Source organism: Lithobates pipiens, unplaced genomic scaffold (assembly GCF_037356315.1).
Source record: "Lithobates pipiens isolate NorthernLeopardFrog02 unplaced genomic scaffold, aLitPip1_a1.2 Scaffold_30, whole genome shotgun sequence".
Taxonomy (NCBI): Eukaryota; Metazoa; Chordata; class Amphibia; order Anura; family Ranidae; genus Lithobates; species Lithobates pipiens.
This window is the reverse complement of record NW_027507791.1, coordinates 59,891,449-59,914,123: the sequence shown is the minus strand read 5'-3', so window position 1 is coordinate 59,914,123 and position 22,675 is coordinate 59,891,449. Positions and strand designations below refer to the sequence as shown.

At 44.6% G+C, this 22,675-nt stretch overlaps 1 protein-coding gene across 2 annotated transcripts in view; it reads left to right on the top strand.

The window, feature by feature from the left end:
• Positions 1-11,963, top strand: part of LOC143942897 (SLAM family member 5-like) — a 46,465-nt gene extending 34,502 nt beyond the window's left edge. The window contains exons 3-5 of one of the 2 annotated variants that reach the window (XM_077464308.1): positions 725-1,027; positions 5,012-5,116; positions 11,251-11,963. In XM_077464308.1, the coding sequence (XP_077320434.1) occupies positions 725-1,027; positions 5,012-5,115 (407 nt within the window). In that variant the 3' untranslated portion in view covers position 5,116; positions 11,251-11,963. Of the gene's footprint in view, positions 1-724; positions 1,028-5,011; positions 5,117-11,075 lie in introns of both variants that reach the window. The other variant, XM_077464307.1, reaches the window with a different exon arrangement.
• Positions 11,964-22,675: the final 10,712 nt, after the last annotated feature.

Here is a 22,675-nt window from a genome sequence, read left to right as displayed (position 1 = left end):
CATACCGCTGGCGTGTGGTCACGTGACTTTTCTCTGCTGCTAATGTCATAGGGAAATCTCAGCCCCTCCTGCTACTATGCATATACTGAGGAAGAAGTTCAGAGGGGGATCAAGCGGTGTGAGAAAAGGCAACACACACACTATAGTTAATTCCTGCATTATCCAGAGGGGATACCAGTAAAGTCACAATGTGACTTTACAACACTTTCAACCCTACAAACAATTCCAGGTAGGGAGATTATTACATCTTAATGGTGATACAGCTTGAAGAAATATATCTATATACAGTATATACCATACCTTTGGGAAGCCTCCAGAAGCTGGAAATCGCTGTAGTGGACACCACTATTCTAGTGATCTCCACCATCTTCTGGGTTCTGTGCCAAGAAGCTGCCCTGCTTCATTGTAAACACAAGAGGTCGGCCACTTGGCATGGGTGAAATTCAGAGTATGAAACTATGTAAAAATTATCCATACCTGTAGTCCCTCTTTAAAACGCTTGGCCTTGGCAAAATTAAGTTTTTATTAGAAGACCAGTGAAGTGAGAGTGCCTTTACGAAATCTTATCTTTGTATTCTTACAAGGTAGGTGACTCAAGATATGTAAGTGACACACAGCCAGGCAGCAAGCATTTGTGAAAGGCTCTCACATGTTTCTTCCATCACAGATTTTCTTTAATAAGATATAAAAAGCATTTAAGATAAATGTGTGTTCTTTTCTACAGAACCTGTTCCTACCCCGTCCATAGTAGCTAAAGAGAGGAAGAACAGCAACGATTGGTGCAATGTGACTCTTCGTTGTTCGGTCCCAACAAACAAATCATCATCATCCTATACCTGGAAATACAGACATGGAGGCTCTGATTATCGGCTATATAATAATTTTGGAGACACAATCCAGATGTCACTGCAGCCGGAGTCCTGGGACATGGAGGTCCTGTGTATAATACACAACCAGGCTGACCAAAAAAATGTTTCTCTACATAAATTCTGTCCGGATTATAGTGTGAACGTCAAAAGTACTGGAGGTAAATTAGCATGTCTCCCAACATGAAAGGGATGAGGTATACCTACTAGCAAATGTATGTAGGCATAGAAGACACCCGCTGTCACACCCCCTTAAAGGAGAATTTACCAACAAAAAAAAGGTTAATTAAATCCACAAGGGTTTTTTTACCACTACTATTCGTTTATGTTGACTTTTAAAATTGACAAATGCAGCCATTTAGAATTTGGATGAAAGGTTTAGCACTGGGAAACACTTTTTGAAAGCTAAAACTTGCATTTTATATACATCTATATACAGTATCTCACAAAAGTGAGTACACCCTCACATGTTTGTAAATATTTTATTATATCTTTTCATGTGACAACACTTAAGAAATTACACTTTGCTACAATGTAAAGTAGTGAGTGTACAGCTTGTATAACAGTGTCAATTTGCTGTCCCCTCAAAATAACTCAACACACAGCCATTAATGTCTAAACCGCTGGCATCAAAAGTGAGTGCACCCCAAAGTGAAAATGTCCAAATTGGGCCCAATCAGCCATTTTCCCTCCCCGGTGTCATGTGACACGTTAGTGTTACAAGGTCTCAGGTGTGAATGAGGAGCAGGTGTGTTAAATTTGGTGTTATCGCTCTCACTCTCTCATACTGGTCACTGGAAGTTCAACATGGCACCTCATGACAAAGAACTCTCTTAAGAATCTAAAAAAAAAGAATTGTTGTTCTACAAAAAGATAGCCTGATAGACCCTGAAACTGAGTTGCAACACGGTGGCCAAAACCATACAATGGTTTAACAGGACAGGTTCCACTTAGAACAGGCCTCAGTCACCATGGTCGACCAAAGAAGTTGAATGCATGTGCTCAGCGTCATATCCAGAGGTTGTCTTTTGGAAATAGACGTATGAGTGCTGCCAGCATTGCTGCAGAGGTTGAAGGGGTGGGGGGGTTAGCCTGTCAGTAATCAGACCATACGCCGCACACTGCATCAAATTGGTCTGCATGGCTGTCGTCCCAGAAGGAAGCCTCTTCTAAAGATGATGCACAAGAAAGCCCACAGTTTGCTGAAGACAAGCAGACTGAGGACATGGATTACTGGAACCATGTCCTGTGGTCTGATGAGACCAAGATATGATGGCAACCAGGTGAGGAGTACAAAGACAAGTGCATCTTGCCTACAGTCAAACATGGTGGTGGGAGTATCGTAGTCTGGGGCTGCATGAGTGCTGCCTGCACTGGGGAGCTACAGTCCATTGAGGGAACCATGAATGCCAACATGTACTGTGACATACTGAAGCAGATCCCCTCCCTTCGGAGACACTGCGGCAGGACAGTAGTCCAACATGATGATGACCCCAAACACACCTCCAAGACAACCAAAGCCATGCTAAAGAAGCTGAGGGTAAAGGTAATTGACTGGCCAAGCATGTCTCCAGACCTAAATCCTATTAGCCATCTGTGGGGCATCCTCAAGCAGAAGGTGGAGGAGCGCAAGGTCTCTAACATCCACCAGCTCCATGATGTCGTCATGGAGGAGGGGAAGAGGGTTCCAGTGACAACCTGTGAAGCTCTGGTGACCTCCATGCCCAAGAAGGTTAAAGAAGTCCTGGAAAATAATAGTGGCCACAGAAAATATTGACATTTTGGGCCCAATTTTGACATTTTCCCTTCAGGGTGTACTCACTTTTGTTGCCAGTTATGTTTAGACATTAATGACTGTGTGTTGAGTTATTTATACAAGCTGTACACTCACTACTTTACATTGTAACAAAGTGTAATTTCTTCAGTGTTGTCTGAAAGGAAACTTTTGCTGACATAGTGGCACTCTATTTCTAAACTTTTATCTGTAAAATAAATATTTTATATAAGTAGTAAAAATGTTTTAATCTTTGAAATGCTTAAACACTTTAATCAGATATCAGCTAAACTGACCCAAACCATTATAGTTTAAGAATGAAAAATGAGGCCCAGTGATGTCTGTACAGCTGCATACAGTACATTCAACGACAGTCAATGGTGGCCATACATACTACCAGTAAATTATTCATTTTTTTCATTCATTTATTTAATGTTTGTCTCCCTTAAATCTTGGTAACTCAGGGGAGTGAAGGTCTGCTTTAACTACTTCAGCCCCGGAAGGATTTGCCCCCTTAATGACCAAGCCGTTTTTTGCGTTGCTTTAACAGACAATTGTGCAGTCGTGGGACATTGTACCCAAACAAAATTCATGTCCTTTTTTCCCCACAAATTGAGCTTTCTTTTGGTTGCATTTGATCACCTCTGCAGTTTTTATTTTTTGTGCTAGAAACAAAGAGCGACAATTTTGAAAAAAAACTTTTTTTACTTTTTTCTATAATACATATCCAAAAAATACATAATATATATTCTTCTACATATTTTTGGTAATAAAAAAATCGCAAAAGGCGTATATTGATTAGTTTGCGCAAAAGGTATGGTGTCTGCAAAATAGGGGATAGATTTAGGGACTTTTATTTTTTTATTGGTTTTACTGCTAATGTCACAGATCTGCGATTTTTAGTGGGGCCGCGACATTGCAGCGGACAAATCTGAGCCCAAATTACACTTTTTGGGGACCAGTGACATTATTACATTAATCAGTGCTAAAAAAATGCACTGATCAATGTAAAAATTTCACTGGTGGGGAATGGGTTAACACTAGGGGTGATCAAGGGGTTAACTGTGTTCCCTCAGCTTGTTCTAACTGTAGGAGGGATGGGCTACCAGTGACATGGCAGAAATCACTGTTCCCGATCACTGGTAGATTTCTGACATGTCACTATGCAGAATGGGGAAATGCCTTAGTTCTCTGTTCTGTCTGTGTACAAGGCAATCGTAGGTCAACGGCAAGGATTGAGTCCTACTGCGGCTGGTCGGCAAGCGATTGACTAAAGGCAAAACTTTTTTTACTTTTGCTTAGAGTGGAGAAGGATTTCAACACCTGTCAGGTTTTTATAACTAAAAACAGTGTTGCACAAAACATAAATTTTACTTATAAAGCGTTAATAAAAAATAGTCCAATTGTAAAAAAAAAAACCTCAAATAACACAAATCCATGAAATTGTAGATGAATCCAGAAGACCCTCCACTTCGTGAATATACCACCACCTCAAGCAATATAGACTCTTATCAGAGAGCCTGGACCCTTTATCACAGAGGGTCAAACAGGCTTGATGTAGTAATCTTTGCAGGGGTCATCAGCTGGAGATGTGTCCTCAGAACAAACTAAGAACTTTCACTGGATAATCAGACCAGGCTCCATTCAACCCACGACCAAATTTAACCATGCAAATGGAGACGCTAGAAAGGGTAAAATCCCAAAAGACTAATTTAATAAAAAAGTATTTCACTTACATTTGTTCAGATGAAAACCAGCATTGCATATAACATAGGCAGCTACCATAAAAAAACATCCAAATACTGTACACAGGAAACAGCTTATTTACTCGACTGGCTTTGTCGCTAACAGGACTTCTTCTAGGCTATGATGTCTGAAGGCTGAAGGTTTTTTTCCTTCATGCGTTATACACTGCACGCATAAAGGTAAAAAAAACCTTCAGTGTGCAGATCCAGCCTCAGCCCACTAATACTTACCTAAGCCCAATCTGGATCCAGCAATGTGCACAAGAGCAGCAGCTCTCCCAGGTCTCTCCCTCCTCATTGGCTGACATGCAGCAGCAGGAGTCATTGCCTCCCAATGTCAATCACAGCCAATGAAAAGGGATCGGGAGCAGGGCTGGGCCACACCCTCTGTGTCTTATCGCACTTAGCCAAGGGGTGGGGCCCAGAGCATCAGCGGGTGACCTAAAAATAGGAGATTTGGATCTGCTTTGTGCAAAATATTAGCACAGGGTGGGTAAGTATGACATGTTTGGTATTTTTTGTTTGTTTTTTTTTTTTTTTCCCTTTGCAAGCAAGTATATATCAGTGTTCTTGGTTAAGTATATAACAAGTCTCATCCTTCAGAGAATCTTTTTGTGTTATTACAGGTCTAACCTGTTGGATACAATTGTACATCTACCTCCCCATTCTGACTATTTTATCATTGTCTCTGCCCCTTCTGTGTTTACTGAACAAGAGGAAACCAGAATAAAGTAAGTACTTATAAAATAGTTTTTAACACCTAATAGTAGATAAACAAACTTAAATAAAATCTTAACATTATTTTACTAAACATAGCTGGGTTTATTCATTAAGACTTAGCCCTTGTACACACGGTCAGAGAATCTGTCGGAATGAGTCTTATCGGACCGTGTCGTCAGATAATCAGACTGTGTGTGGTATGCATCGGACTGATTCCGTCCAAATCTCCGTCCGACCCAATTTTCAAACATGTTGGAAATATTTCCCGACCAACTGAGCCAGACGGACCTAATCTGATCATGTGTAGAGCATTTTCATCGGACCAAGTGCCACGCATGCTCAGATCAAATTCCTACATCAAAGCTATTGGCTACTAGCCTGAACGTAGTCCCATCGTAACGAAATTACGTCATCACGTTCTGAAAGATCGGATTTTTCACCAACTTGGCCCGACCGTGTGTATGCAACAGTTTCGGACACAATCCGTCGGACTAAATCCGACGGGCAAAATCCGACGGATTTGGTTGGCAAAATCTCTGACCGTGTGTACGTGGGCTAAGGCTAACCATACCCTGTACAATCTAATTGTGAAATCACCTTTAGATCTACCACTAACTACTGTATGTAGTGCAAGGACCTGCCTGATTTGACACAAACTAAATGTATTGTTTACATTTATTTACATAGTTTTATGTAAATCTAAATGGGATTTTACAGCAATTGTCCAATCAGATTGTATAGTGTAAGACCAGCTTCAGAGCATTGTGCACAGTGCAGTAATGTACGGCAACCAGCTTTCATTGCCCTGGCTGCTCTGAACTGATGGTTGGCTTCTAGGGGCACTTTCAGATCCCTATTGCTCTTAATATTGGGGTTGATTTACTAAAACTGGAGAGTGCAAAATCTGGTGCAGCTCTGCATAGAAAACCAATCGGCTTCCAATTGTTTTGTCAAAGCTTAATTGAACAAGCTGAAGTTAAAAGCTTATTGGCTACCATGCTGCACAAGATTTTGCACGCTCCAGTTTTAGTACATCAACCCCATTGACAAAAAATGTATATACTTACCTGACGTTAATTTTCCTTTCCTGACACTAAAGCACGACAACATATACGTGTGGGCAGGCTCTGCCCCCACGCCCAATTCCAGGACCGTGCATATTATAAAAGCAGTCGCCTCCCACCAAGCAGCATTTTCATCACTTATCATCAATGCGAAGGCTTTAGGGAGGGACCTATATGCTGTCATGCTTTAGTTTCAGGAAAGGAAAATTACCATCAGGTAATTATATACATTTTCAATTTTCCTGACACAAGCATGACAGCATATATGTGTGGCATGTAGCAAGCACCAAAAGAAACAAGCGTTGATAATGCTGAAGTGTTTAAATCGAGGATTAGGTCTATCCAATACCAAACGATCAAAGTGTATTGTGTTGAATGAAGACCAGGTCACAGTTTCCATCTTAATTCTGGAGATACTGTTGAGTTCTGTCATTGGATGCACAATCCATCTGGTAAAGCGATCTCTGCACTCAAGTGATGGTTTTGTCCTATCCATCTAAGCCCTTTGAACTACCTTGACCAGCAACAGTGCAACTGTCTTAATAGACAGTAAGCGTTCCCCTCTGATGTCACTAGGCCTAGAGAGCCCATCCTTTGACCTTTGAAGAAGAGCCACTTCCATGTATTTTTCAACATCAAGTCTAATTCCAATGCTTGTGATAATTTAGACATTCCAGTTTGGGCATGCTGGAGCATGATGTTCTAACCCAGGTGCAAAGATGTAGACCCCTAAATATACTGCTGAAAGAGAGACTAGAGCTGGTCTGCCTGGTAATGGTAGCAACAAGGTAGTTTATAGCTTGATGCTTTGATATCTAAGATTCTTCATCTAGACCTATTAGGTATACGAAATACTGCTTCAGTGTTAACAGCCTTATTGAGGAAGTAATCTCCAGATGAATGGAGACGACGTGTCGCAGTGCCCAATGAGTCCCGGACGACTAGCAGCAAACGGACCCCCCTGCATGTGTGAGTGAGGTCTGAGCCATTTAAGGCAGAAGCAATTACAGATTGATAACAAACAGGTAAGGACTTTGCAATGCCACTAAGCAGGTCACTGAACTTCACTCATGCCACAGACTCACCTGAAAATGCTTAGCAGTTAATAAACACATAGCAGTCATTAATACTGAAGTGTCAACATAATCACAGGCAAGAAGATAGGGGTTAATAGACACCAGACAATTAGCACTAGCATGTTAACCTACCTTAGACAACTGTACTGCAAAGGTTAATGTGGTTGTAAACCCTTTACAACAACTTTATGCTACAGGTAAGCCTATAATAAGGCTTACCTGTAGCTACCCTGGATATCTCCTAAACCTGCACGGTTTAGGAGATATCCCCTGTCTCCTGCATGTGCCGATCTCATCGGCACATGTGCACTGGGGCAAACTGAAGCAACGGCACGTATGTGACGTCATCACGGCTCCAGCCAATCACAAGGCCAGAGTCGCGATACCCAGAAGTAACCCTCGGGAGAGATGTCGCCAGCCGGAGGGGAGACGGGGATGGCTGCGGGACCACTCAATCTAAGGTAAGTAATTCATAATGAGCTAGTATGCTATGCATACTAGCTCATTATACCTTTGTCTTGCAGGGTTTTTTTTTTTTTTACCAGGGTTTACAACCACTTGAATACCACAAAGCAAGCATTAAAATTAATTAATAATTCAGCATTGGTGTGCAGTAGTGTTATGCCACATCCTGTATAAACAGAGAAAAAGGGAGAAAGACCCCCTTACCTTTAGGACTTTTACAGCATGTACACAATTCCAAATTTAAAATAGAGCAATATTTATTACACAAAATATATATGCATATTGAACAAAAAAAGGACATATATAATAATTAAGGCACAATTAAAATACATGCAATAGTATCCGTAATAATGGTTACAGTCGTGAATAGAGAGTCACCCATATAACGAAAGGTAGGCCACGATGCTCCAAGAGCCTACGCGTTTCGGAGCAGTGTTGGTCTCCTTCATCAGGGGTGTACAGAGCACAAAGGGCACATTTCTAATGGGGGGCACAAATAACAAGATATTAGTAAGGTAGACACAGCTATAGGGGAAATCGGGATACATGTAAATACTGTTTCAAATTACTTACATGGATTATTACAGAGAAAGGTGCATGTACTGAAGGTAATTAAATTAAACGTAAGACAAGCAAATGTCATGCTAGGAATTCCAGTGCTCCAGCATATATAGTGTGTAGCTAGGGGAACTCAACGAGTGCATTTGGTTTAAACCATTCCTTGAAGGGTTTTCCACAGGACACAGGGAAAGATAATTGTACTGTATTAGATTATTAATGAATGGTAATTAATGAAATAATTCCTCTTTTTTTTTTTGCGATTTTTCTAGTTCACGGAAATTGAATTATTAATAATTTACCTAAGTTTCCCTTAGAATTCATTGTGATTCATATCAATTTATTTTTAATAAAAAAATCCTGTTTCTTTGATTAATGTTGCTCCCATATACTATTATATGGTGTAGCACGGTAATCCAATTATAGACATCCTGAACAGGGTATGTGTACTTTTATATTCTTCCCCCTTCTGGCTGGGTGCTCCGAACAGGGATCACCTGGCAAGCAAAGCCACCGGGTGTTTTGCCGATGGTGGCTTAGGAGGATATGTGGCCCTCGGCTTGTACAGCAGCCACCCTCCATCCTGTAACCCCAGCGGACATGCGCTGTCCGGCTGGGGAAGCTTGGCGTGTTGGTGGGTGGAGGGGGCGGAGCCCAGCCCTGATGTTGGCGCTTGCGCATGCACGTTATGGCGGGACTCCGCTCTCACCGCTCAGGTGGCGTTCCGGCATGGGATCCAGCCTCTCCTTTCCCTCCACCAGCTGTGTCAATTCCCTTGTACCAGCTGATTGGAGGGCTTGGTCTTTATATAGCTTGGCCGTCCGCCTGTCAGCATTCCGCGGTTATCGCTGGGTGTTGCTGGGCAAAAGGTCCTGCTGCTCTGTATGTGTCTGGATCTTCAGGTACTCTTCAGCTCTATTCTTGTTTCCCACCCTTTCATTACCTTTGTATGCTCTATGAGCCCTGTCTTACCACAGTGGCTCCTTGGTTTTCTTTGGGGTTTTTTTCTCTTCGAGCTCTCTGCTTTACCACTGATGCTCTGGGTTTTTTTTTTTCTCATCTCTTCATTTCTCCTTTTCTTCTCTTCAGGGTCCTTTGCCATTTATACCTCAGTGCACCCTACAGACTATCCCATACCAACGGACAGGGGACTGGGGTCCTCTCATTGGGTTCCCCTAGCTACACACTATATACGCTGGAGCACTGGAATTCCTAGCATGACATTTGCTTGTCTTATGTTTATTTTAATTACCTTCAGTACATGCACCTTTCTCTGTAATTATCCATGTAAGTAATTTGAAACAGTATTTACATGTATCCCGATTTCCCCTATAGCTGTGTCTACCTTACTAATATCTTGTTATTTGTGCCCCCCATTAGAAATGTGCCCTTTGTGCTCTGTACACCCCTGATGAAGGAGACCAACACTGCTCTGAAACGCGTAGGCTCTTTGAGCATCGTGGCCTACCTTTCGTAATATGGGTGACTCTCTATTCACGACTGTAACCATTATTACGGATACTATTGCATGTATTTTAATTTTGCCTTGATTAATATATATGTCCTTTTTTTGTTCAATATGCATATATATTTTGTGTAATAAATATTGCTCTATTTTAAATTTGGAATTTGGAATTGTGTACGTGCCGTAAAAGTCCTAAAGGTAGGGGGTCTTTCTCCCTTTTTCCCCCAAACCAAGCATTAAGACATTAATACACAGTAAGACAAGCCTGCAGAGCCAGGCCTTGCTGATTTAAATAGGAAATGCTTTAGCTCAACACAGAACACCTCTGTCAGTCTAAGCATAGTACTACTGCAGACATAATTGATATTTTAAGAAGACAGACTGAAACAATAGGAAATCCAGTAAGTTTCACATGTGTGATATCTGCTTTTAGTGGTGCAAGGTAACAGCATATACCTGCAGAGAACTTCTAAACCCATCTAACTGAACACTGTAGACTTGTGTGTCATGTGGTGCCTTACCACATCACACCTCATGGCCACAGGAAGTCCAATGAATGTTCATCCATGATGTCATGATGAAGGAGCAATACCTTAGATACCAGCCACCTGCAACTCCAATACTTGGAATCTGGAGGGAGGCCTCCCTCATATATGAGTTTTACAGCCTGTACAGCGGGAAGCATCGACACAGGAGAGGCTTGAACCTGTGCAGCTTAGCCAGATACATCCGGCAAGGTGAGGGAAAAAGTAAAAATCTTGCTTGAAACAGTAGCACATGGCTGAGCATTGAGGGGGAAAAAAGAGAATGCTGCCTGGTGGGAGGCGACTTATTTTATAATAAATACACGGCCCTGGAATTATACAATGGGCATGGGGGCAGAGCCTGCCCATGTGTATATGCTGCCATGCTTGTGTCAGGAAAGTATAGATTCTGTGCATGGACTTTTTTATTTTCTTTCTTTTTTTCTTACTTTTTTTCCTCCTTCTCTCTTTTTTGTATTTTGTTATTCCCACTACCTTAGTATTGATGATAGATGTTAAGGACCAAGATACTATAACTCTTCCTGGTATTAAGATGTTGGGATGTGTCCAACTAATTTTTCAAGACAAGTAACGAGAACTGTTTAAAACAATAGTTTTATTGTTAAAAGACATGCTTAGGTCTTGGCCTTTACTCTACACACTAGTATTAGAATTAATTTATATTATATAGACGTAATGGTCCCTGCGGGGTGTTTTTATGTCAAAAATCATATACACTTTAGGATTGTAGTGTTTGTTAGGAATTTGAGAACTGTTTTTTTTTTTTCAGAGATGTTTATATCACTTTTTTTTTACAGTTTGAAAGAGGAGAGAAAATGAAAAAGAAAAGAAAAAAGGGAAGAAAAAATAAAAAGCAAGCATTCTGAATGAATGATATATGGAAATCCCAACTAACAAAACTTGATACTTGATACTATTGAATACTCACACAGGGTCTTCTAAAGAGTAACTCACTAAATATCTGCTTTACAGGTTGGCCATGTGAAGATGATATGACTTTTTCCTGAAGAAAAGAAAAAATTCACAGAACACATTAAGAAAAATAAAAGATTCCTGTTTCACAGCTGCTTAAAATTCAACTCCGATAATTAATTCTACAGAAGAGATGTCCAACAACATGCACACATGGTGAACTGGTTATGGACCTTCTTCTGGCTAAATGATCTCTTACATTAATACATTACAGATGGAGCAGCTATCTAATTTTACCCAATTGGGGTGGACATGGCACACAAGCACACCACAAATGCCAGCATACTCCTTTTTTTGGAGCAACGGTGGTCCTGAAGAGCCCAAGTTTACTAAAACTAGGCCCAGTGCTTTGGTAATAGATCCTTCACAAAGCACGGTCCAATATGGGCAAGTATTAAATGAATGTTGCTGCACGCTTGCTGCCCCTGTGCCACAGTTACACCAGTCAACATGTCGCCGTCCTAAGCTAGTATCTAGTTGGGGACACCAATTATTTTTTTTCTTTTTAAACTCTGATGTTTTTCCATTTAAATAATTACATTCCAAAAGGTCAGGGAAAACAAGCATCATTCAGTGATACACTTTAAAGTAGATCTGAGTAAGCAGTAACAAGGAGATGCTAAAGTTACTAAGTTATGTCATGTTAGAAAATGGTAAATTTTATAATGAAAATATTTAAAAATCAATAAACTAAATCAGGATGATCTATATAACTGTACGAGTCTTAACTAAAATGGGGCGGTTTGAAAGATTGTAATCTTATGTCAGTGTAGGCTGCCTAGGGGTATACAAAAAGAAAGATGAAAAGAAAGACAGAAAAAAAAGGGGAGAGGGGGAGCTGTAGGGTGGGTAGTTGTTAGGGAAGGGGGCGTAGGAAAGAACCACCCATTCACATACCCCAATAGGCAGTGGGTTGCACAGAGCAGTCAGGTGAAGTGCTTTTGTTTTGTCGTGAGAGATCCATATTCTGGTCTGGCTAGGGATATGTATCTGCAGTGCCATGTTTTCCTAAATTGATCTTATCTGTACTGGAGGAAGAGGGCAAGGTCCTGCATTTATTTCATTTCATCAATTTTAGCCAGCCACAGTGACAATGAGGCAATGTAGTCCCATTAAGCAGGTTTATAGGTAGCTTTCTGTTGTGACAATGTTTTGGAAAGCTCTGATGTTGTAGGAGATACTTTGCTGGATCTAATACTAGGTTGATGTCTGTGAATCTTAGGATTAGTTCTAAGACTTTGTCTCAGGATAAGCATAAGATTGAACTTTCCCAAAAACATCTTGAAAAAATGTACCCTCCTCTTCTTTACATCTTCAAAATGTGGAAGGAAGTGTGGGAAAGGTTTTGTGTAGGTTTTAAGTGACCAGACACCACCAATCCTGACAATATATGCACAACAAACTGGCAATCATATGCAATATTTGGACAATACTCAAATGTTGCAGTATGGGGGCAACAAACAGGCAGTTGTAATACATAGATGACAACTGGCCATTTGATACAATATGCAGGCAACAAATGGGAAATCATTATCTACATGGGAAACATAAAACATTACCTACAGGCAATAAATGGGAAAATGTTAAAGTAGATGGACAATAGGGACGAACATAAGTTCTGCAAGGGTGTATGCAGGGGCATGAAGTTGTACCTGGGTTGCTGGATATCCACAAGAATGTAGGCTTCTCTGTGGGTGAGCCATCACTTGATGACCTTTTCCGTTTTTATATGATGTTTTTTAGAACATGTCATTTCTGGTGAATTTTTTTTTAAACATGAGAGACAATTGCGGGTTGGTCCATTTTTAAGCTAAGTACCCTTATCAGTTACAGGTATACCAGACACTTTGTATAAAACATAGAAGGAGCGTGTATTTTATACCTTCATGACACTTTATACAATGAACTCCTGTAAGTATTAGGATATTTTTTTACATTCTTATCTAGGAATAGGGATGAGCCGAACACCCCCCGGTTCGGTTCGCACCAGAACTTTCGAACGGACCAAAAATTTGTGCGAACGTTAGTACCCCATTGAAGTCCATGGAACTCGAACTTTCGAAATAAAAAGTGCTAATTTTAAAGGCTAATATGCAAGATATTGTCCTAAAAAGGGTTTGGGGACCTGGCTCCTGCCCCAGGGGACATGGGTCGATGCCTAAAATGTTTTTAAAAACTGACGTTTTTTCGGGAGCACTGATTTTAATGACGATTAAATTGAAAAAAAAAGTTAAATATTCCTTTAAATATCATGCCTGGGGGGTGTCTATAGTATGCCTGTGAAGTGCCACGTGTTTCCTGTGTTTAGAACAGTCCCTGCACAAAATGACATTTAACGGAAAAAAAAGTCATTTAAAACTGCTTGCGGTTTTAATGTAATACCTGGTTTTGGCAATATGGATGAAAATCATTGAGAAAAATGGCATATGTAGCCCCCTTGTCCATTACCAGCCCCTTTTGGTCTTGTACGGATATTAAGGGGAACCCCATACCCATATTAAAAAAAGGAAAGGCGTGGGGCCCCCAGGCCCTATATACTCAGAACAGGAGTATACAGGCGGTGCAAACAAGACAGGGACTGTGTAGGTTTGTTGTGTTAAGTAGAATCTGTTTGTAAATTTGAACTGGTACATTTTTAAAGTGTAGCTCCAATCAAAAAATCTATTTTTAAGCTTTTTGGAAAACATAGGGAAGGGTTATCACCCCTGTATAATTTGTTTTGCCATCTGTCTTTTTTTCATCTCACTTCTTGTTGTCTCTTTCCGTTTGCAAGTAGGAGACGTTTGTAAGTTGGATGTTTGAAAGTAGGGGCCTGCCCTATATGCTCTGCTGAAATGGCGGAACAAGGTTTTGGTGTTGCCACAACACTGTAAGACCTCAAAGTGACTCTTGGTGGGCGCTGGAGCGCCCTGCTGTGAACGATTATATCAAGAATTGTAATTACATGCCATTGTTGAACAGTGGTAGAAAAATTGGGCCTTTGGTGGTTGTGGTGGTGGTGCTGGTGCCACAACACTATAAGTCCTCACAGTTACTCTTGGTGGGCATAGGAACGAGCCCTGCTGTGAAATATTATATCAAGAATTGTAATTACATGCCATTGTTGAACAGTGGTAGAAAAATTGGGCCATAGGCACTGGTTCTGGTGCCACGACACTGCAACCTCTCCCATATACTCTATTTGTAGTGCAGGAATGAGCCCTGCTGCAAAGCATTGCATCAAAAATTGTAATTACACGCCCCTGTTAAACAGGGGCTGAAAAATTGGGCCTTAGGCACTGGTGCTGGTGCCACGACACTGCAACCTCTCCCATATACTCTATTTGTAGTGCAGGAATGAGCCCTGCTGCAAAGCATTGCATCAAAAATTGTAATTACACGCCCCTGTTAAACAGGGGCTGAAAAATTGGGCCTTAGGCACTGGTGCTGGTGCCACGACACTGCAACCTCTCCCATATACTCTATTTGTAGTGCAGGAATGAGCCCAGCTGCAAAGCATTGCATCAAAAATTGTAATTACACGCCCCTGTTAAACAGGGGCTGAAAAATTGGGCCTTAGGCACAGGTGCTGGTGCCACGACACTGCAACCTCTCCCATATACTCTATTTGTAGTTCAGCAATGAGCCCTGCTGCAAAGCATTGCGTCAAAAATTGTAATTACAAGCCCCTGTTAAACAGGGGCTGGTGGCATCACCCAGAACCAAAAATGTTCTTCCAAGAAATCAGCAGAGGAGGAAGAGGATAGACAGTCAACATAACAGGACAGTTACTCAGCATAGGCAGTCTTGAAGGGATGTGCTATTTAAAAAAAATATTCGGTTAGATCAGCTTCAGGTGCTTGGTAGTTGGTGGTGATCCAAAACTGATTCATCTTTATGTCGGTGGACAGGCGCACCCTGTGATCGGTTACAAAGCCACCAGCAGCACTGAAGGTGCGTTCCGAAAGAATGCTGGATGCAGGACAGGCCAGTAGCTCAATTGCATAATGTGCAAGCTCTGGCAGTGATCCATCCTCAAGACCCAGTAAGCCAGAGGATTTTCAGTGGGAAAGGTGTCCAAGTCTGACCTTGTCCCTAGGTATTCCTGCACCATGTAAATCAGACGCTTGCGATGGTTGCTGGAACTGATCATACCTTGGGGCTGCGGACTAAAAAATTGTCTGAACACATCGATCAGACCGCCACCTTCTCCACCGCTCCTTCTGACCGAAGCCTCAGTAACACGTTGTCCAGGACCAGGAGTTTGTAACCTCCCAGTCTCTGGGAATGCGTTGCACAGACCTTTCTGCAAGGCCTCCCGGAGATGTCTCATCCTCTGCTCCCTCTGCGATGGCAAGATAAGGTCAGCAACCTTACACTTGTACCCTGGATCAAGGAGAGTGGCCAGCCAGTAATGGTCCCTCTCCTTGATCCGAAGAATACAAGGATCCTTCCGCAGGCTTTGCAGGATCAGGGAGGCCATGCAGAATAGGTTAGCTGAAGCATTCGGTCCAGAGTCCTCTGGGTCACTAAGGACAACATGATCCGCAGCTACCTCCTCCCAGCCACGTACAAGTCCACGGGTTTCTTGGAACTGTAAATCATCCCTACAAGACTGCTGCTGCTGAGTGCCAGGCTCCACCTCCATGCTGACACAATCCTCCTCCTCCTCGTCCTCTTCCTGTGTGATGGGTGGGACAGCAGAAACACTGTCTGGATAAAGGGGGCCTTGAGAGGCAAGGAAGTCCTCCTCTTCCTGCCTCTGTTCTGCCTCAAGTGCCCTGTCCATTATTCCACGCAGCGTATGCTCCAACAGGTGGACAAGAGGTACATGCACTGTCACTGCTCACCATCCTCATGGCATCCTCAAACGGTGACAGGATACTGCATGCATCCCTGATCATGCCCCACTGGCGTGATGAGAAAAAACTGAGCTCCCCTGACCCTGTTCAGGTGCCATAGTCACACAGGTACTCATGGATGGCCCTCTGCTGCGTGTGCAGCCACTGCATTATGGCCAACGTTGAGTTCCACCTGGTGGGCATGTCACATATAAGGCGGTTCTTAGGCAGGTTCAACTCCTTTTGGAGCTCAGCCAGCCGAGCATTGGCATTAAATGATCAGCGGAAATGCACACAGACTTTCCTGGCCTGCTTCAGGACATCCTGTAAGCCCGGGTACCTGCCCAATAGGGATGAGCCGAACACCCCCCGGTTCGGTTCGTAACAGAACTTTCGAACGGACCCCACGTTCCTTACGAACGTTAGAACCCCATTGAAGTCTATGGGACTCGAACGTTCGAAATGGAAAGTGCTAATTTTAACGGCTAATATGCAAGATACTGTCCTAAAAAGGGTTTGGGGACCTGGCTCCTGCCCCAGGGGACATGTATCAATGCCTAAAATGTTTTTTAAAATGGCCGTTTTGGCGGGAGCACTGATTTTACTGACAATTAAAGTGGAAAAAAAAGTGAAATATTCCTTTAAATATGGTGCCTGGGGGGGTGTCTGTAGTATGCCTGTGAAGTGCCACGTGTTTCCCGTGTTTAGAACAGTCCCTGCACAAAATGACATTAAACGGAAATAACACCATTTAAAACTGCTTGCGGTTTTAATGTTATATCTGGTTCCTGCAATATGGTTGAAAATCATTCAGAAAAATGGCATGGGTAGCCCTCCCTGCCCATTACCAGCCTATTTGGTCTTGTACGCATATTAAGGGGAACCCTGTACCCATATTAAAAAAAGGAAATGCGTGTGGCCCCCAGGCCCTATATACTCAGAACAGCAGTATACAGGCGGTGCAAACAAGACAGGGACTGTGTAGGTTTGTTGTGTTAAGTTGAATCTGTTTGTAATTTTCAACTGGTACATTTTTAAAGTGTAGCTCCAGTCAAAAAAACTATTTTTAAGCTTTTTGGAAAACATAGGGAAGGGTTATCACCCCTGTATAATTTGTTTTGTCGTCCATCTTTTTTCATCTCACTTGCTGCTGTCTCCTTGCGTTTGCAAGTAGGAGATGTTTGTAAGTTGGATGTTTGAAAGTAGGGGCCTGCCCTAAATGCTCTGCAGAAATGGCGGAACAAGGTGTTGGTTTTGCCACAACATTGTAAGCCCTGAAAGTGACTCTTGGTGGGCGCTGGAGCGCCCTGCTGTGAACGATTATATCAAGAATTGTAATTACATGCCATTGTTGAACAGTGGTAGAAAAATTGACCTTTGGTGGTTGTGGTGCTGGTGCCACAACACTATAAGTCCTCACCGTTACTCTGGGTGGGCACAGGAAGGGGCCCTCCTGTGAAATATTATATCAAGAATTGTAATTACATGTCCCTGTTAAACAGGGGCAGAAAAATTTGGCCTTAGGCACTGCTGCTGATGCCACCACACTGCAACCTCTTCCATATACTCTAGTTTTTTTGCTGGAATTAGCCCTGCTGCAAAGCATTGCATCAAAAATTGTAATTAAACGCCTCTGTTAAGCAGGGGCAGAAAAATTGGGCCTTAGGCACTGGTGCTGGTGCCACCACACTGCAACCTCTGCCATATACTCTAGTTTTATTGCAGGAATTAGCCCTGCTGCAAATCATTGCATCAAAAATTGTAATTAAACGCCCCTGTTAAACAGGGGCAGAAAAATTGGGCTGCTGGCATCACCCAGAACCAAAAATGTTCTTCCAACATATCAGCGGAGGAGGAAGAGGATAGACAATCAACATAACAGGACAGTCACTCAGCATCAGCATAGGCAGTCTTGAAGGGATGTGGTATTTCCAAAAAAAATATTTGGTTACATCAGCTTCAGGTGCTTGGTAGCTGTGGGTGATCCAAGACTGATTCATCTTGATGAAGGTCAGTCGATCAACTGATTCGGTGGACAGGCGCACCCTGTGATCGGTAACAAAGCCACCAGCAGCACTGAAGGTGCGTTCCGAAAGAACGCTGGATGCAGAACAGTCCAGTAGCTCAATTGCATACTGTGCAAGCTCTGGCCAGTGATCCATCCTCAAGACCCAGTAAGCCAGAGGATTTTCGGTGGGAAAGGTGTCCAAGTCTGACCTTGCCCCTAGGTATTCCTGCACCATGTAAATCAGACGCTGGCGATGGGTGCTGGAACCAATCATACCTTGGGGCTGCGGACTAAAAAATTTTCTGAAAGCATCAGTCAGAAGGCCACCTTCTCCACCGCTCCTTCTGACCGATGCCTCAGCAACACGTTGTCCAGGACCAGGAGTTTGTAACCTCCCAGTCTCTGGGAACGCGTTGCACAGACCTTTCTGCAAGGCCTCCCGGAGATGTCTCATCCTCTGCTCCCTCTGCGATGGCAAGATAAGGTCGGCAACCTTACCCTTGTACCGTGGATCAAGGAGAGTGGCCAGCCAGTAATGGTCCCTCTCCTTGATCCGAAGAATACGAGGATCCTTCCGCAGGCTTTGCAGGATCAGGGAGGCCATGCAGCGTAGGTTAGCTGAGGCATTCGGTCCGGAGTCCTCTGGGTCACTAAGGACAACATGATCCGCAGCTACCTCCTCCCAGCCACGTACAAGTCCACGTGTTTCTTGGGACTGTAAATCATCCCTACAAGACTGCTGCTGCTGATGCTGATGCTGATGCTGAGTGCCAGCCTCCACCTCCATGCTGACACAATCATCCTCCTCCTCCTCTTCCTCCTCCTCATCCTCTTCCTGTGTGATGGGTGGCACAGCAGGAACACTGTCTGGATAAAGGGGGCCTTGAGAGGCAAGGAAGTCCTCCTCTTCCTGCCTCTGTTCTGCCTCAAGTGCCCTGTCCATTATTCCACGCAGCGTATGCTCCAAGAGGTGGACAAGAGGTACAGTGTCACTGATGCATGCACTGTCACTGCTCACCATCCTTGTGGCCTCCTCAAACGGTGACAGGACAGTGCATGCATCCCTGATCATGCCCCACTGGCGTGGTGAGAAAAAACCAAGCTCCCCTGACCCTGTCCTGGTGCCGTAGTCGCACAGGTACTCATTGATGGCCCTCTGCTGCGTGTGGAGCCGCTGCAGCATGGCCAATGTTGAGTTCCATCTGGTGGGCATGTCACATATAAGGCGGTTCTTGGGCAGGTTCAACTCCTTTTGGAGCTCAGCCAGCCGAGCACAGGCATTAAATGATCGGCGGAAATGCACACAGACTTTCCTGGCCTGCTTCAGGACATCCTGTAAGCCGGGGTACCTGCCCAAGAACCGCTGCACCACCAGGTTAAGGACGTGAGCTACACAGGGCACATGGGTCAGTTGTCCCTGTCGGAGGGCGGAGAGGAGGTTGGTGCCATTGTCACAAACCACCATTCCTGGCTTAAGCTGGCGTGGCGTCAACCACCTCTCGGCCTGCCCCTGCAGAGCTGACAAAACATCCGCCCCAGTGTGGCTCCTTTCCCCCAAACAAACCAGCGCAAGCACTGCATGGCATCGTTTTGCCTGCGTACTTCTGTAGCCCCTGGAACGCCTACGGAGCACCGCTGGTTCTGAGGACAGAGCACTGGAAGAGGCCATGGAGGAAGAAGAAGAGGAGGGGGTGGTGGAGAGAGGTGTGTCACAACCAATAGTAGCATTTTGGAGGCGTGGTGGCGGAACAACCTCCAACACTACTGCACCTTGTCCTGCATCCTTCCCAGCAGCCAGAAGAGTGACCCAATGGGCCGTGAAAGACAGGTAACGTCCCTGTCCATGCCTGCTGGACCATGAGTCAGCAGTAATATGCACCTTACCGCTGACTGCCCTGTCCAGCGAGGCAAGGACATTGCCTTCCACATGCCGGTAGAGAGCCGGAATCGCCTTCCGTGAGAAAAAGTGGCGTTTGGGGACCTGCCACTGAGGAACCGCACATTGTACAAACTCACGGAAGGGGGCCGAGTCTACCAACTGAAAAGGCAGCAGTTGAAGTGCTAGCAATTTAGCCAAGCTAGCATTCAACCGCTGGGCATGTGGATGGCTGGGAGTAAACTTCTTCCGCCGGTCCAGCAGCTGGGGCAGGGACATTTGCCTGCTATAATCGGACGTGGGTGTACCACTAGCAGAGTTCCCGGAAGCACTTGGCTGTGACACACCTAATTCTACACCTTCATTCCTCTCAGAGCAGGTTTCAGAGAGGACTGAAGGTCTAGTGGGGTTGGAGATGCCAGCTGATGAGGAGCAAGGAGAGGTCCGCTTTGTTCTTTGGTGTGGGTCTTTGAGGTACGCTTGCCAACGAGCTGCATGGTAGGTCAACATATGTCTGGTCAAGCATGTGGTGCCCAAGCGGCTGATGTTTTGGCCACGTGAGATACGCTTGAGACATATGTTGCAAATAGCAGCGGTGCGATCTGATGCACTCGTCTCAAAAAAGGCCCACACCAAAGAACTTTTAGAATAACGCGCAGAGGCAGCGCTCTGCACAGGCGGAGCTCTGCGGTGTGATTCAGTCGGTGTGCTGCCCCTAAGCTGGCCCCCGGAGGGCATCCTGCCTCGTTGGACATGTGCCTCCTCCTCCTCCCTCCTTCCAGGCACCCACGTGGAGTCAGTGCCCTCATCATCCCCTCCCTCTTCATCGCTGTAGCAAACCTGGCAGTATGCTGCAGCTTGTGGAACATGACTGCCAGATTGCTGTCCTTCTTGAGCATCCCCTCTCTCTGCGCTCACGCTACTGCCCTTCTCTAGCTGAGTGTCATCATCAGAGCCCACCAAACACTGGGCATCCTCCTGGAGCATGTACCCAACACTGTGCTCAAAGAGTTCAGGAGACTCCTCAGGAGGACGTGGTGGGTCTAGGGAAGGAGTCACTGATGATGACATTGAGAGGAGGGAAGACGATGCGTTGGCAGCTGCTTTGCTACTACCCTGAGACTGGGTGAGAGAGGATGAGGAGGATGAAGAGGGCTTGGTCATCCACTCTACCAAGTCGTTGGCATGTTGCGGTTCAACATGTCCAGCTGCCGAAAAGAAGGACAAGCATCCCATGGCCACGTGCTGATGACAATGCACCGCATCCACGACCAGCACTGTTGTCTCTAGACACAGAGCCTGCTTGCCCTCTTTTATCGGCTCGCGCCTGTCTGCCTCTCCTTGCTGGCCTTCCAGACATGGTAATGGCCTGAAGGGAGTTGGGTAAAACAGCAGTTGGGTAGTTTATATTGTGCTGGAGGCACACAACACCCACTAACTCCTGCAGATGCCTTTTTTATAGAACACCAGAGATAAAGGGGTATATACAGATGTATACTGTGCTGTGCTGGAGGCACACACAACTTCCAATAACTCCTGCAGATGGCAATTGGGCTCAAATAGAGAACAGCTATGTAGGTGGATTATAGCGGTATGTACTGGGTACAGAGCACGCAGACAGCACGCACTATCTCCTAACACTACTGACTGCAAGCTCTATTATTAAAGATAGATCACTAGCTATATAGGTGAGGTGAATATCGCGGTGTATACTGCGGTCAGGGCACGCAGACAATAACCAGAAAACAGCAGAGATAAAGGGGTATATACAGATGTATACTGTGCTGTGCTGGAGGCACACACAACTTCCAATAACTCCTGCAGATGGCAATTGGGCTCAAATAGAGAACAGCTATGTAGGTGGATTATAGCGGTATGTACTGGTACAGAGCACACAGACAGCACGCACTATCTCCTAACACTACTGACTGCAAGCTCTATTATTAAAGATAGATCACTAGCTATATAGGTGAGGTGAATATAGTGGTGTATACTGCGGTCAGGGCACATACAATAACCACTACACAAGAGCAAGATAGGAAATCAGCCAAAAACGATCGGTGTGTAACTGTGTTGAAGGTACACAGAACACCCACTGCTTCAGATGCCAACACACTACACGAGGCCGCCTCAATGGCGGCCTTATATAGTGTGGGGCGTGCACTACACAGCCAGAGCTATGATTGGCCACAGGCATCCTGCCTGTGGCCAATCATGGCTCTTCTCGCTGCTGGCGCTGCGATTGGCCAAGCATGCGGGGTCACAGTGCATGCTTGGCCAATCATGAGCCAGCAATGCACTGCGCCATCGCAGTGCATTGTGGGCCGTGAGCGGCACACGAATTTTGACGCGAACGGACCAAGTGTTCGGATTTCGCCGAACGGACGAACAGCCAATGTTCGAGTCGAACGTGCGTTCGACTCGAACACGAAGCTCATCCCTACTGCCCAAGAACCGCTGCACCACCAGGTTAACGACGTGAGCCACACAGGGCACATGGGTCAGTTGTCCCTGTCGGAGGGCGGAGAGGAGGTTGGTGCCATTGTCGCAAACCACCAATCCTGGCTTAAGCTGACGTGGCATCAACCACCTCTCAGCCTGCCCCTGCAGAGCTGACAAAATATCTGCCCCAGTATGGCTCCTGTCCCCCAAACAAACCAGCACAAGCATGGCATGGCATCATTGCGTACTTGCCTAGCCCCTTGAACGCCTATGGAGCAC